The 17383-nt window shown below is 36.1% G+C and overlaps 1 protein-coding gene across 1 annotated transcript in view; it reads left to right on the top strand.

The window, feature by feature from the left end:
• Positions 1-1941: 1941 nt before the first annotated feature.
• The window catches only part of Cfap47 (cilia and flagella associated protein 47), a 279387-nt gene continuing 263945 nt past the window's right edge, over positions 1942-17383 (top strand). The window contains 8 exon segments of the mRNA XM_041642780.1: positions 1942-2136; positions 3264-3415; positions 4452-4567; positions 7011-7149; positions 8897-9125; positions 9392-9552; positions 11614-11741; positions 16034-16269. Of these exon segments, the coding sequence (XP_041498714.1) occupies positions 1942-2136; positions 3264-3415; positions 4452-4567; positions 7011-7149; positions 8897-9125; positions 9392-9552; positions 11614-11741; positions 16034-16269 (1356 nt within the window).

Below are 17383 nucleotides of genomic sequence, written 5' to 3'. Positions count from 1 at the left end.
TGTCATGCAAGAGGACCTTCTTTCAAACACTGTAGACAAGGAAGCAATGAAACATGCTCTTGTTGCTTTATAGCCTCATCAGAATCTGATGTTTTCATTTTTTTTTCATTTGAACAGGCAACAGTCAGGTTTTTTCTCACCAGTAAGCTCATCATCAAATACACATACCCATTTTCCCACTGAACTAAGTAGTTATGCTATGCTTTTATTTGGATAAACTTTCTGTTTTTATGTGAGATTTACTCAGTAAATGATATTCACTGACAAAAGAAATGAGAGAATATTGCTATTTTTCTGAACAACTTACCGTTTTCGAAGTAATTAAGAATTTTATTTGTTTCTATGTGCTTAAAACTAATTTATTTTAATGTCTTCTCTTCTTATTCCAAGAAACCCCAATTGTCTAAATTTGTCAAAATTATTTCTCAGCACAAATTCACAAAGCCTTCTATCAACTCAATCTCCCTGGGGTCATGTATATGTCGGCATGTGTAACACAGGCCTTACAGGTATCTGCACAAAGCAAACAGAGGACTAGATCTCCCTGGTGTTCCATCTTACTGCAGACATTTCTGAGTTAAAGCCTTCCTTAATTGAAAACAAAGCCAAAAGAGTTGTTATACAGTTCAGATTTCAGCCAGTCTTTTCTTTGAGTGTGTGCAGAAGGGAATTTTGACATTCCTTTGTTGTTTACAATTGTTTTCTAGTTTGTTTAGGGGTTTGTACCAGAACCGTGATTTGCATTCACTCAAACTCTAAATCTTTCAGGGGTACAGAACAAACTTGGCTTTGCCAAAGGGATCTAGGCCAGCTTTGTACTGTGTTCTAAAAAAAACCTCAAAGGTGATTCAAATATCCCACTGGTAAAGAAGACAAGAATTCCAGAAGATATTTTATCATTTCCTAGAGATTTGCACAGTATAATCAACCCTTTTCCAATCTTGTTTCAACTGTCAACAACAATTCCAATAAATTCATAAGTTGACTTTAAATCTAGGACTACTTAATTATTGCTCCATAATTTTTGGAAAAAAAAACTATTTATGATCTTGGTATTGGAAGAGTCATGCTGAACTAAAATCTGTATTAAAAAATAAACCACTGGATTGCATTTGTTTTTTGAGTCTGTAATTTCTTTTAAATTTAATTATATAGGGGCTGAAGATGTAGTTTAGTAATAGAATGCTTGAATGTTCAAGATTCTGGATCCTTGCACTGGGGAAAAATAGAAAAAAATAATGTATTTTTTTAGATTATTTAGTCATCTCTACTTTTATACATTTTTATATTTTATAATAATTTAATAGTTTGGTATTATAGAAAAGACAGAAATGCTGGCCTAAAGGTCACTGACATTTTTCTCCTTATTAAAGTCCTTCATTTCAGTCAAATTTGGCTGCCTTAATAGACCCTGCAGACTATCATTTTCACTAAACTTGCTCTAAAGGAGGATCCAGGAAAATGGCCAATAAACCAAATGCCACTTTGAAACCCTGGCTGTGTCAACATCAGCTGCTTTTGGATTTGAGGCTGACAAAGTAAAGTATTTTCCAATTATTTTGCTGATACTTGTCAACCAATTCTCTGATTCCACAGAAACCTGCTGTTCGAGTTTCCCAGCCCAAGGCCCTGGGACCTTTCACTGAGTACAGGTCTGCTGCGCAGGCACAAGCCTGAGGGCAGGGGCTGGGGGAGGGGACTTTAGGGCCAGGGTGAGAGTAGCACGCAGCTCCCAGCTCTTACATCAGAGAAGCGTGGCCAGGGCGGGGCAAGTTCCGGAGACTGCCTCCAAAGGAATGCTGGGGCGAGGCCTGGGTCAGCGCTCACGTGGAGTCGGGATAATGGTTTCCTAGTGCTTGTCTCCTAGCTACATCTGTTGACTCTAGCCAGTCGGGAGTTGGTCAAGTCCGCTTCTGATTGCTGGCTATCTAGAGGTCCGCGATGGACACAGAGCGGGGCTCCTTAGGCACTGGGGATGTGGATAGCACCAAGAAGGAAGTTCAACTGAGGGTAATCCCTTCGGAGCTGAAGTTCCTGGATGCAGTGTCTGGGAAAGTGTACCGGCTGCCTCTCGTTGTACACAATTTGGGCCGCTGGAACCAGAAGATGAGGTTTCAAGAGCCTGGGAAGCCACAGGTGATAAATTAAGGGTACTGAAAGCTCCTGGGTAGCTTCCGCACTTGAGCAACCCTTTGGCCCAAAGACCAAAATCTACATTTCTAAGGAATTCGGGAAGGATTTTATTTGCTGAGGTGTAGTCACTGGGAAAGAGAAGATAACAAAAGGGGGGGGGGGGAGGAGGAAGGGATAACTGCTAAGGTGTAAAGGGGAGGAAGAGAATTTAGGGAGGAAGAGAAGGGAGTGAAAGGCCAGAAGGGGGAGGGAGAATGGTAAAGACTTAGGGAGAGGGAGGAAGAGAGGGATAGAAGGAGAGGGAACAAAAGAGCCAAGGAAGGAAGGGAGAGAGGGAGGGAGGAGAAGGGAGAAAGAATGGAAGAGAGAAAGGGATGGAAAGAGGGAGAGAGGAAGGGGATAGGAAAAGTGAGAAGGGGAGGCGAAATAATGATGGGAGGAGGGAGAGGAAGGAAAGGAGGGAGTGGGAAAGAGTGGAGAAAGAATCTTTTACTTCAAGTAGGGGGTATGAGGAAAAGACTAGATGGGGCGAAGCTGAGAGAGAATATGCTTCTTCATAATTGTGTTTGGAAAAAGAAAAGTCCTCACTCCTGTTTTCATTTTTAGTTAACAGAAAATTACAGATTCGTGAAGCTTTATAAATACAATGATGGTTACATCTACTAAGAATTCCAATTTTATGCACCATATCTTCATGATTCTGAAGTGAATCATGAAGTAATTCATGAGGTGAATTAACAACACCTCAAAAAAATCCTAGGAGGTCGATTTTTTTTTTTTTTGAGGTGCTGTTAATTGCCCTCTGACACTTAAAGTTCCTGATTCCTTCAGGAATTACTAAGAGGCATAAGTGCGGTTTTGTGTCATACTTTATTGAGAATTTACGGAGAAACAGATATATCTCTACTCTCTAAGGATAGGAACTAAAAGGGCATTTTCGTACAGGTCTAATCATCATACCCTGTAAATATATACATTTAATGTATATCAGTTTAAAGTTTTTTTTAAAAAAATTCTTGTTAGGTGGGAATAAGACCTATGCTTGGTAATAATACACACTCCCTAAATATTAGTTTCTCATAATCTTTATAAGGTACTAATCGTGCTGATTTTATCTTTTTCCACTTAAGTTCAAACTGTTGTTGACGAGTCTGGATAAGGAACTAGCTTCTGGCCTTCAGATGTCAGCAATGGTGGAATATCATCCTGATAAAAATGAAGACGTGTTTGATCACATCTTTATCTATGCAGGAAATAAAGTTCTAGAGGTTCCTCTGATTGGGTATGTAATCTTCACATCTGTCTTGTAACAATTTTGTTTTTATTAAACTGTACTAATTCATTTAAGGACATTCTGTGATGTAGAGCTTGCAATCTAAATATAAAATAGATGTGTCATGAGATTGCTTCATATGAGACAATGAATTTTTGAAAGCTGTCTGAAAATGCCTACTACATACATGCTGCTTTGAACACATTAAATTAAAGACACATGTAGCAAATCACATTTTTTCATTGTACAGAGATCGTGTTTTAAACCTTGTTCTTGTTAGCTTTGGACATTTTGATACAAGCTAGAGTCCCATGGGAAGAGAGAATTTATTTATTATCCTGCAGTCAAGTCTATGGGGGCATTTTCTTGATTAATGGTTGGTGTGGGAAGGCCTAGTCCACTGTGGGCAGTGCCTTACTGGCCAGATGGTCTTGGGATATATAAGACAACAAGCCGAACAAGCCATAGAGAACAAGTAGTGCGGCTGTGCATTTTCCTGTCTCTATTGCTCTTGCTCCTGGCTGCCCTCAATGATAAACCATGATCTGGATACTTAAGCCAAAGAAACATTTGCCTGCCTAAGCTGGTTTTGGTCATAGCAACTGAAAGTATCTATAATATTCCCCTAATACAGTATCATTGCTTTTTTCATTTATCATATTTTATGTTTTTCAAAGTATTAAAGTCAGTTCCCCCCTTTTAAGAAGTTTCAAAACATTAAATGGACTTATGTGGAAATTCTCAAAAGGAATTTCACGTATGATAGAGTAACACTAAATTGAGATAAATGAATAGTCTGTCAAATCATGCTTATATGATAAAGTCTGATTTCCTTGTTAAGATAAGGTTGCATTATAGTTTGCATATGTTATTTCATTACTCCTTTTATTGACAGCAGTGTTATCAATAGACCTGTAAATAAACTGAAATATCTTTTAAGGAGTTAAATGTCTGTAAAGTATCTGTGTGTGTGCTTCCATGGGCTTAACTATGAAGGTGTTCTTATTGTTACACATAATTGTGTGCTTCTTTTCTTCGCTCTTAGGCTGATTCCAACCTGTCACCTGGAAATTGTGCCAGTAGTTGATTTTGGCATATTAGTTGCCAATAGTAAAGTGCACTGTAAAGAGATTAGTATTATTAATCGTGGCAAAGCTCCAGGTATGTGTTCTGTGTCATATAAGCTTACAAATTTAGAAGAGTTGCTATTATTTTAAATTGCATCTAGTATAATAGATTTTCCCAGTCATCAAGAAACAATGTCTATCATTTGAAATATTTGAGAACCAAAGGCCCTTAAGTGTTGTGACTACAAAGGATAGCTATGTAATCATTTAAGAAAAATGAACCTGCCTCTTATAATCCATATTAACACAGCCTGCTGGTTATGTGACTGGTGATCTTTCTGAAGATGGGAGGCAGGTTGGTGTTATAGAAGTGACATAGGCTAATCCAGAGACTGAACTAGACCTCAATGCCTTACTTACTAGCTATATCATATTGGACAGTTATCTTTAATGAAATTGAACTTTAGATGGTTGATTAGGTATTTACCTAAAATTTTGGTATGATACCTGTTTCATTGTGGACTTGAAATATTTTTTCTATTTGTCATAGTCAACTTGGCATTCAGATCATGGTCTGTAAAAGGCTTATAATAATTTATCATTGGAAGGACACTTTTTTCTAGACTTGATTATTTTTAGGAATTGTTATTGTGGCCAGGTGTTTTCATAAAAGTATATGTTGTTATGCATACTTTTTACAAATATCTTTTTTATTGTTTTTATTGAACAATATGTTTTTCTCCACTCCCCTCCTTTCCTCTCCCCTCCCCTTCTACCCTCTCCCATGGTCCTCATGCTCCCAAATTTACTTAGGAGATTTTGTCTTTTTCTACTTCCCATGTACATTAGATTCATGTATGTCTCTCTTCGGGTTCTCATTGTTGTTTAGGTTCTCTGGGATTGTGAATTGTAGGCTGTTTTTTTTTTATTTCTAAAAGCCACTTATGAGTGAGTACATATGATATTTGTCTTTCTGGGTCTGGGTTACCTCACTCAATATTATGTTTTCTAGATCCATCCATTTGCCCACAAATTTCAAAGTGTCATTACTTTTTCTCCTGTGTAGTACTCCATTGTGTAAATATACCACAGTTTCTTTATCTATTCATTGAGTGAGGGGCGTTTTGGTTGCTTACAGGTTCTAGCTATGAAAAACAATGCTATCAATGCACACTTTTAATTGATTGCAACAATGGAAATAATTTGTCATTTTTTTTTGCTTTTTTGAGACAGGGTTTCTCTGTGATTTAATCCCAGCACTTGGGAGGCAGAGGCAGGCAGATCTCTGTGAGTTTGAGACCAGCCTGGTCTACAAGAGCTAGTTCCAGGACAGGAACCAAAAAGCTACGGGGAAACCCTGTCTCGAAAAATCAAAAAAAAAAATTGTCATTCTTTTGATGGATGGTTAGCTACATTGGCTGCAAGATTGCCATTTCTCCCAATCTAGTACAAGGACTAATTCTAGATAGTGACTGTTTCTTTGAGACTGCATGTCTAATATATAAGGAAATAGTAAATCCAGTCCTCTTTACTTCTAGATTGTTTTTCTCTTAGCTGCCTGCTTGAACAATGGGAATTAAGAAAAAAGACAATCTATCCCATTACATATTTTCTCATAAAATATACAAGAATAAAACTGATAGGTACTTCTGATTCAATTTTGTTCATTTAGCTTTCAGTGATTTGGTTCCTTCATGGGTGAATATTCATGGCTTAGGAGTTTATAGAATATTAGGCTTATTTTCAGTTTGATTCTAATGTGAAGTATAGAGTCTCTTAAGGTAAATGATTGAGGTTCTTTGATTCTGAAGACTAGTAATATTTCAGAGTGATTATATATGATTGAATTTTTTTTATTTTTTTCTCTCCAAAATATCTTAACTTATTTATTTATAATCCTCTAGTGATTAAATGTAATATATCCAGTTTAGATTAAAATCGCCCCAAATTATAGTTACATTACATGTGAAAACTCTGAATTCAAATGCAGATTAAATTTTAATGAGATATTTAGTGTATTTTTTAATGAAAAAATGAAAGATTAATCTGTAGACATGGGCAAATATTTTTGGGAAAAATACTGATGCTTTAAAAGAAAACTGCTTTTCTGGGTGGTAAATTTAACCAAGTGTCATACTTAATTGCTTCATTTACTAATTGAAAAAAACCTGGGCAAATAATTTATTTTTACTAAGCATCAATTGCATATTTATACTTTAGAGATCAAGATATCTAAGTGTCTGATTTCTTATTTGTAAAATGGAATTCAGTGATTAAACATACAGCTTACAACAAGGATTGAAGAGCATGTATGTGGATATATAGTGTTCTTAGTATAAGTACTTTTCAAAAATGAATATATAATATTTTTAGTTACTGCTGAGGGCTAAATTCCAACATGAGTTCAGATTTATTAGGTGATGCCAGTATCTGTAATCACAATAAAAGCATTTTTTTTTGTTCCTCGGTGGATCATCTGTGTAATGTGTGTCTATTGTAAAGGTCTAGTTAAAAACTGTGCCTCTTACTCTCCTTAGGCACGTTTAAAACAGAATACCAGGGTCAGTTACCTATTGTGATTTCTCCAAGTAGTGGTATTGTGAAGGCTAAGTCATCAAAGGTCATCAAAGTGGATTTCTGTGCAGACCAGTCCCAGATTGTAAATGAAGTGGCAAGGTAAATATAGAGTATCTTTTTGGACAAATGTTTATATAGACCTCAATTTTTTTCTTCTTTCTGATTGATTGCTTGTTTGCCAACCCCCTTTCTTTCATTTGCTATTCATTTATGTAGCTCTTCCTACATATCAGGACATGCAAGTGTAGATAGTGCTCAGCCATGGAAAGCAAACGCAGAAGTGACATGTAGATACACAGAATAGCAGCTCCTACTTTCAGTTTTATGGATCCGAGGAAATGGTCTGAGGATTCCACTAATAAATTGGTAGTTGAACCACACACTAATCATTAAATAGGATCTGGTTAGTGAATGGAAATGATATGATTGGTGTGTCTGTGTGTGTGTGTGTATGTGTGTGTGTGTTTGTGTGTGTGTATGTATGTGTGTGTGTTTGTGTGTGTACAGGCAAAATGAATGCTGATGATAGATTGGCTTACATGAGTTATTTCAGGCAGAGAAAGTGACAATTTGAAACTTTAGAGATAACTGTATTTCCTACTGAAGAATCAGAGGCAATATAGAGTTGAAGAAGTAGAAGGGAGTGATGTGAGGTGAGGCTAAAACAAAGGAATGACACAAGATCCAGTAAAGGGTGTATGGGACAACAATTTTTTCATGAGGTTTGCTTCAGTGCACTCATAGATGTGATGTGCATTTAATAATGTGTGTGAGCTACTAAATTACACCTGAAATGTATTTCTTATTGAAGGTTACTATTGTGGTTTTTGAGATCCAGTTGTGAGCCTGAAAATTAATCTGAGGATCAGTTTGCAATTTAGAAAGTCACAGTAACAGCCGTGCATGAAACAAATCAGAGAGCACAAAAGAAATTTGACAATCTGACTTGATATTTATAAAAGCAAAGCCAAAAAGAAATAGGAAAAGGCAGAGCTAGGGCCTAAAATGGGAAAATTGAGAGACATGCACAGATTTAAGATATATTAATACAAGCCTGTTTAATTCATTTGATGAGTTAATGAACAAAAGAAAGTGGAAGAAAGTTCATATGTGGCATGGGAGGAGTGATTTCATTGTTAGAGTCATTGTGGAGTCTCTGGCTATGACTTACATGTTCTAAGTCCCAGAAAGCAGCTTTGTCTAGATTAGTTGGGTACAGGGTATTAGGAGTATATGTGGTATCTAAAACATAGGAATCCTGAGAATTTCACTGAAGAGTGGAATATGGACTAATAAGAGAGAAGAAACAAATAATTTACAGAGGATCTGTGTCTTAGAATGAAAAGTTAGAGCATGCATGATTGAGTTAGAATGAAAACCGAGGGAAGTGTGTGATGGCCAGGAATCTAAGGAAGGACAGGTATGTTGAGATATGGTATAGATAAAACCCCACAATTATAGAAAAATGTAAGTGTTTTGATGATAGCCAGTTATTTGTGGTATATGTTGGGGTCAAGTTGAAAGGATTGTATTCATGCCAGAAAGAAAGAAACATGTGCCAGATGTGCTAAATGAGAACTGAAATTAGTTTGAAATTTTTTCTGAGGTATGTTTGATTTAGGGAACTGTGGTATTGGAATGTAGATGATGGCTTGGGCCTCGGTTCCAATTTATAGATGTAGGCACACAAAGTGACGTCATAATCTCTAATAGTAAATGAAAGGAACTAATCTTAAATCTGCTAATTTAGTTATGATGTCATTTTAAAAACTTTATTCAAATAATTAGAAGAATATAAATATGAATATATAATAAAAATACTTACACTTATTTTATTATGTTATAGAGTGAGTTTGCAAGGTCGTCCTGATACACTCTTGAACATCAAAGTTCATGTGGTTGAGCAGATAATCGAATTGCTTAACATGAACTGTGACAGGAAATTGGAATGCATACGGTTTGGTTCTGTTTTCTTTGGAACATCAAAACTTGAGCATGCACTTTTGTTTAACAATAGCCCTGAAACTGTAAACTGGGTGGCAATAATGCAAGATGACTGTGTTGGAGAAGAACTGGTAAGTAAATTGAGCGAAAGTGGTGCATCATGTCTGAATTAAACCAGACAAATGCTCCCTGCAACTTAGTAACTTACTCTGAAGATTCCTACTCTCCTCAAATTTTGAGATGTATCATGTCCTTTGTCAAGTTTAGGTATATGTTACTGTAGAGACAAATACTCTTCACTTTCTAGGTTCTAAAATTGCAATAATTATTTTAACTCTTTCAAATATGTTATTTCCATTTTCCCTAATATGCTTTTATGTCTTATTTTATGTTACAGGGAGCAAATATTCATCAAAGGACAGATATTGCCTTAAATAATCTCCCCTACTTAAACAAAATAAAGAAAATAGATATGACTGATTTTATGACCTGTGTTCCCAATGAAGGGACTTTACTCCCCTATCAAAAGATTGTAATTACATTTTGCTTCAGCCCAAAGTAAGGAAAAGTGAATTTATTTGTAATGCCAATTATTAATGAAAATTAGTTATGATACACTAACCAGACTTATTTAATGTCATAGTACAGCATGTAGGAAAGCAAAAATCATATTTTTCATACATTTCTAAATATTTCTAACATGTTTAAGATTTCCAATATTCATAAATATGACATACAATATTTTTGTAATTAAAGTCCTAGATCTATAGGGAATGGGTGGAGGAGGTAAAATTTTTGGTTGTTTTGGATTCCATAAGTTGATTTGTGCAGTCCAGAACTTTTTTCAGGAATAGTGAGATGCCTGTAGTGTTTTATAGATGACACCAAATAGGAAGTGATGCTCTTACTTGAACAGAATCTTTGCTGACTGAATACTATCAATGTTAAAACAACATTATCTACTTCCGTTAACCCACAGAATTTAATGAAACACATGCAGTGTATATTTTCATAGCTCTTTGTACTTGCTTTTCTTATCTAGGCTGAAAATACTTTTGAAAATGTTGAATATATGGTAAACAATTCAATATTATCTTAGTCTGTTTCTCAACTGTAAGAATTTACCTTTGTGAGATGGTCATGTTTAGTGTACTTCCATTACAGCATTGTCACTTAGTGATACACGATTTTTGTAGGCTGAGTGTTTTAAGAGGATATGATGGTTAGTTTTAATTGTCAACTTGATAGAATGACCTGAGAATCTCAATCAGTGATTGACAAACTGTATTAGGTTGGCCTATGGTCATGTACATAGAAGACTGCCTTAATTGATGAGGGAAGACCTGCTATTTTCTGTTTCGGGATCTTATGCTCTATAAAACTAAAAAAAAAAAGCTTTCTGAGTACTAGACAAACATTTATTTATTTCTCTCTTCTCTGTATTGTGACTATGAGCTGACTACATTTACATTTTAAAATGCTTTACATTGTTGCCTTGATTTTCTTGCTATGATGGAATTTGACCAGAAATTGTGAACTAAGATAAACCTTTCTCTTCTTCATTGCTTTATCAAGTCAACAGAAATGAAACTACGGCATCAAAACTAATCGTTAATTGCCCCACTCATATATTCAAGAATTATCTTAATGATACTTTTCTAAGAAGTGTCTTTGGAAAATCTATAAAATTATGTTCAACAATACAAGATTATGTTATTTTATGTGTCCCCATTGTATTTTATATGATTGTATTGGTAGTTGTTGTGAGTCAACTGATGTGGGTGCTGGGAACCAAGCCTGGGTCCTCGTAACTCTAGCGCCATCTCTTCAGCCTCCTCCACCTCTACATGCTTTGAAAGAAATCCAAATGTTGTTTCCTATGAGAGCATTTTAACTGTGGGAGTCTAGCATGGGCATTTAGGTGTGAATATTTGAAGTCTTAGTTAAATTTGTTTTTTAACATACTATATGTGCTCCCATTTAATATTGCACACCCACTTTTTGTGTATTTGAGTATCTACTCGCAGAAGAGCTAATCTGTAAGTAAGCTAGATAAATATAATCAGAGACCTGGCCTATGGTGTAACCTATCTATACCCTTGTTCCCATTTCTCCCTTTTGGTTCCATTCTTCCATTTCATTTCTCTAAGAAGATCTGATTCATATCAAATTATGTTCTCTAATTACTTGTCCATTATGAGGAACTTGATTGGTGATAAATATGAATTTAGTTCATGAGAGTAAATAAATATGTAACAGAATTTGCTACTAAGGGAAATATGGGTTACTATAGAGACTGCTTAGATTCCTTTGCTAACAGTGAATTCTATCTGGCAGAAAAATACAGTATAAACACTGTGGCATGTCATGTAGGTTTTGGCATATTGGGACACTTAAGTTAGTCTTGTCTTAAAAATATAAGTATTAATTCAGTTACTTTCTTGAGCTTTATGCTCTGAGGTCTTTGTTGTTAGTAAATTTGGAAAATAGGTAATAGATGTGTTTTTATTCCTTTTAATCTGCTTATATAGATTTAAGAATTAGGTTGATTATTTTTATTGACAAGTGACAAAAACATGTAACCTGTGCTTTAAAAACAACTAATTATGATATTAACAGGCTAGAGGTTGATATTAAAAAGGATGTTGGGCCTTCACATAGGCAAGACTATGCCCTCTTTGTGAGATTTGATTCTGTGGGAAGTAAAGATGGATTTTTAAGAGATGATAACTCTAACACCATGAAAAGTAAGTATGAACTGAATAAGACCATTAAATATGTAGTAGTTAAAATTCATTAAGAGAAAAAATAGCACATGTGAGGGAATTGGAAGGAGTTTGATGGGAGAAAATGGGAGGTAAATTGGATAAAAGCTCATTATATGCATGTGTGACATTTTCAAACAATAAAATAGAATAATGAGCATCAGTGCTACAGGAAAAATATAAAATGCTTATTTTTTACATTGAACAAAAATCTATACACTTTCATGGCTTTAATATATCATCTGTGGCGTGTGAAGACAACCATGGAAACATTTACATGACTTTAGATAAACATTATGATCTCGGAATTTGAGAAATTAAAACTGAATATTTTTAATTTTTAGATATGGCAAGGTTTATTCATAGGATTTGACATAAAACAAATGGGCCACTTTGTTTTGATCAGACCTTTACTTCTAGAATGCTGCCTATAGTAACAGTTGAAGATCAAGACTGAGATCTACTCAACAGGGTAATACTGTCTTTGGATACATACCATGAGTATGTGAAAGGCATGTATTTTCTATGCCACATATTAAGAGGCATTGATTTTTTTTTTACAATTTCAAGTAGTTTTGTGTTGATTGGAGCAAAGCAAAAATGTAATAGTACTTGAGTCACTTTTAATAAGCTAGATCAAAGATGAATGAATAGGGAGGTTGCAATTCAAATTCTGAAAAAAATGAGCTATGCCCAGGAGATGTAAATCCTTCCTGTTAACTTAGCAAAGCCAAGAGTTTGGAAGATTTGCAGGCCAGTATGAATATATACTGTCACTCTGTTTAATTAAGCTGTTAATCTTGCTCAGTATGGCAGAAATGTCTTGCTGGTATTACTGATGTCATGCCTTGTTATATTGAACTATATTTACCGATGAGAGAACATTTACTTCAAGTTTTCTTGTTAATGCTGCTTTTTTTCTTATTTTACCCCATTTATTGAGCATAGATACTTTTTTTTCATAGTTTTTCTGAGTATAGTTTCTCATTCCCTTATATCTACCAGTTCCTCCTTAACCTCCCTTTCCTCTGAATCCATTCCCTTTCTGTGTCTCATGTCAAAAGAACAGGCTTCTGGAAGATAACAACAAAACACAACAAAATAAAATATATTACGATGAAGCAAAAGCTTTCACATCAGAGTTGGACACAGCAACCCAAAAGGACAAAGAGAGTTCCAAGAACACACATAATAGCCAGAGACTCATTAGTTCTCACACTCAGGAGTCCCATAAAAATATTAAGCTAATACCTATAATATAATACAATACATATGTAATATATAATATATTTCACACACAGGGGCTGCTGTAGTCCTTTTAAAACCCTATGATTGCTTTTTTAGAGTTTGTGAGTTCATGTGCTCCTTGCTTAGTTGTTTCTTCTATTCTTCTATACCTATTATTCTTACTTTTTTTTCCGTGTCCTAGATTTGTTGGATATTTTGTGTTAGGAATTTTTTAGATTAAGATTTTATTTAATTGGTGCGTCCATTTTGTTTATATATTATATTTTAAATGTCTGAGCTGCTCTCTTCCATCTCTAGTATTCTGTTGATGAAGCTTGCCTTTGTAGTTCCTGTTCAAATTCCTAAATTTTTCATTTCCAGAATTCCTTCATTGGGCTTTCTTTATTGCTTCTCTTCATTTTCAGCCCTTGAACAGTTTAGCTGATTGGCCAAACTTGGTTGGGGGACATCTTGGACTCATGCTTAGGTCATTCTTTATAATGGGGGATGTTCCACGTCTAAAGTAGGGACACATTTTGGCCCCTTCATAACTGAAGTGAGTTGGAAAAAGAAATGTTGGAAGAGAGAATCTTTGTGATTCCTTGGGGATGGTGTCAGTTAAGAAAGGGAGACCACAGTGTCTTTCCTACTAAGAAGCTAGGGATGAGCCGTGGGTAGGGGTTGGGAGGGAGAAATTGGATCTCAGGAGCAGTGGAGACATGTGGGTCTGCATTAAGCTTATGTGTTGCCCTGTGAGGAGCAGCCTTTGGGTTAGCAGGGGATAGGTATCTGCTCTGGTTGTGGTCTAGGACAAAACAAGTGGATAGGAAGGTTACACGGGAACATCTATGGCAGCCACAGGAGATGTGGGAAGGGGAAAGGAAAGGCTGCCATGGGGTTTTCTGTTGCAGAACTTGGGATGAGACTCGGGGATTGAATCTGGGAGAACAGGAAAAGAAGAGATGGTCTGTGTACATCCTACCTGGTTTTCTGGCATGCCCTGTTGGTTAGCAGGGGGTGCCTGCTAGAGTTGGGGTCTGGGAAAAAGCTACAGGTGGGAGGGGGGATGGAGTGGCAGGTTGGAAAGAGATCTGTGAAATCCGCAGGAGGTGGGAGCAAAGGGTCAGGGGAGGCTGCAAAAGGTGTTCTGCTGCAGAGACTGGGGGATTGGATCGGGGGAACAGAGAACAATAAAGCTTCTAATAGCTAGAGATGGATATTCTACATTCATCTTACAGCTTATTTATAGGCTACAATTGATCAATGAGAACTCTAGTAAGAAAAACATTATTCTATGGTTCTAGTTACAGTTCTCTTCATAAAACTATTAAGTAGAGAGTAAGTCGGTTATGGATCAAAGACCCCACGGACTACTACAGAAAACCAAAGTCCAAATTGGGAGTCTTTATTAAACTAACTGGAGATTATCTGGAGAGCAACCGTGCTCACACAGCAGCCCTGCCTGTTTTAAGGGCAAAAACTACATCCTGGTTGGCAGTTGCAGGGGGAAGTAAAGCAAACAAGCTGTTTATAAGATACAAAAGTTGTCAGTTAGCTGGGGCATCTTGACCTCAAGTCCCTGGGACATAGTTAGGTGATTTTCTAAGGGACATTCCCAGAGGAGGGGCTGTAAGCAGGGAATATGCTTTGAATCAGACCTTAGATGACTACAGAAGAGACAACAAGAGGAATCTTGACTCTCACACAATCCACAGTTCTGTCTAATACCTAATATCCCCAACCCTAAATTATATATACTTTCCCAGTCTGTATTATTCTATCATGTATGATTTAATATTCATTTTTGTGTATATATAACCTTTGACCTATTTCCCATAATGATTGAAGAGAAAAAACTAATCTCTTTAACTTTCATATTACTCACCCTAGTGGATTATGATGTTTTGGTATTTGCTAAATTCTGTAATTCATTCTAAAAATCTCCATGCTAAACACATTTGATTCAAGTCTCCTTTCTTTCCTCATTCCTTTTTACATAAAGGATTTAAATACATTGAATGATCTACTAGATATGTCCACTAGATTATCCACTAGACACAGGCTCATGCTAAAGTTACTTGTTCTGCCCAGAATCATTGCCTAGCGATGATGCTGCCTACAGTGAACTGGATCATTCTGCATCAAGAAATCATGAAGAGAAAACCCACATAAATGCCCACAAGCCAATCTAATCTAGACAGTTCTTTGGGTGATCCTAGGCTGTTCCAAGTTTACAGTTAGAGCTAACTAGAAATATTTCAAAAAAAAAATAATAATTTTTTATAAGTAGCTTTATGCTTCAGTCTTTATTAATCTCTAGAAATGGCAAGTTTATACTTTCAGTTGCTCACACACGCACTAAAGTATATATGAACAAACAAATAAAACATAGGAAAAAAGCCCTTAGTGTCATAATTTAGCATCTGTTGATTTTCCTCTCCTCTATCCAGTAAATGGGCAAAGATTATTTACTCTGCACTCAAGAATATATCTATAACCTTGACTGTTTCTGACCATCCTTTTACAGTTCTCCTAAAACAACCATATGTGTTTCCTTATGGCTTTTTGAATGTGAGAAGCAAGTTCCTACGTTAGAGTGCTTGAATTTGCTCTTTCTACTTGGAACACACTTTTTATGGATGTTTCATTTCCTCGAAATGTTTGCCCAAATGTTGCAGTATAAATTAAAATGGCTTATTTGAATATCTCTACCTAAAACAGTCTCCCCAAGACTTTGTATTATGTCTCACTCTTTGTCTTTACATATAGCTTCTACCCTTTGTAAGTGTTACAAATGTAGTTACTGTCAGCCTTATATTTCCAGAATGTAAATCCATCAGAGCAGCTTTTTCTTTATTCATAGCTGTGTCCTCAAGACTCAAAATTATGCGTAGCATAAAGAAGGCAGGCAATGGTTTTGCAGAAGATCGAATGAGCTCCTTATTTCCCATCATATTTTTTAAGTGTTGCTATGTGAAGTAAGCTAATATATTTTTGGTTCTCCAAACACTCCTCACTTTGTTCAGTAGGTTTTATTGCTTTTTCAGGTAATCGACTTCAAAAAGTAGAGTTAGCTTTGACAGGCTCTGGACTTCCTGTCATCTTACAGTTTGATCCAGGAAAATCACTTACTTTTGCACCTTGTTTCATGGGTGAGCATTCGGATATTCTGTGCATTGTAAAAAATCAATCCATATCACTTCCTGTGATGTACCATTTTCAAAAAACTGCACACTTTAAAATGGATCCTGAAAGGGGCAAAATTGATGAAGGATGTATTCAGGTAAGTTAGCTTATTCTTTGCCTTCCTTCCATTAGCACTTCAGCTATTTTTTTTTTCAGAGTAATTTACAGAGGAGAAAGGACCACATTTGATCTACTAGTGTTTATGAAGTATGTCTCTTATGTGACCTAGAATTAGTTATACATCCAGTCATATAGAATCCATAATTCTTTGTTAAGGGTCTGCATTGTTCCAGTGAAAGCATGTAATGTTCAGGTGCACTATGAAATGCAGCTGTTGCTTCTAAAACAGTTTTATTTTATTAAGGAATTTTAAGACATATACAGAAACAGGTATGACTTAAGATTGTAGAGTGTTAAACAGGATCTGTAATGTAGTGCCATCCAAACTCAAAGAACATTTTATTTCCATTCGGGAAGATTTTTCTGGAGAATCACATGAGCGATATCTTGCAGATTTAGTTAAAGTTTGAAATTTCAAACAGGTAATAGTTGGCTAGTTTGCAGTTTCTTATGTTGGGGGAAAACAAACAAACAAAAAACAAATACTAAGACAGTCTTGTTGGAACCAGCCCCCACCCCCATGTTTCAGGAGTTATTTTAATTATGGCTAGCCACTCTTGCCAACTCTTTTCTAGACACTCTAAAACAGAACTTATTGAGACAGGGTTTCTCTGTAGCTTTGGTGCCTGTCCTGGAACTAGCTCTTGTAGACCAGGCTGGCCTCGAACTCCCAGAGATCCGCCTGCCTCTGCCTCACGAGTGCTGGAATTAAAGGCATGCGCCACCACCGCCCGGCTAAAACAGAACTTCTTAAGCATTCTTTACTAACTTTTTCTGCCTGAGCTGATTAAAGTGTGTATACAAATTTAATATTTTTTTTTTTTTTTTTTTTTTTTTTGGTTTTTCGAGACAGGGTTTCTCTGTGGTTTTTTTTAGAGCCTGTCCTGGAACTAGCTCTGTAAACCAGGCTGGTCTCGAACTCACAGAGATCCGCCTGCCTCTGCCTCCCGAGTGCTGGGATTAAAGGCGTGCGCCACCACCGCCCGGCTCAAATTTAATATTTTTATGCTGAAAATGATGGCAGAAGAATATTGAAAGTATTCAGTGTCCATAATAACATAGAAAAATTTGTGGGTACAGTAAAAAAAGTG

Source organism: Microtus oregoni, unplaced genomic scaffold (genome assembly GCF_018167655.1).
Source record: "Microtus oregoni isolate MIOR12 unplaced genomic scaffold, Mior012 000079F_003, whole genome shotgun sequence".
NCBI lineage: Eukaryota > Metazoa > Chordata > Mammalia > Rodentia > Cricetidae > Microtus > Microtus oregoni.
The sequence above is the reverse complement of the archived record's forward strand: the minus strand, read 5'-3'. Positions and strand labels throughout refer to the sequence as shown.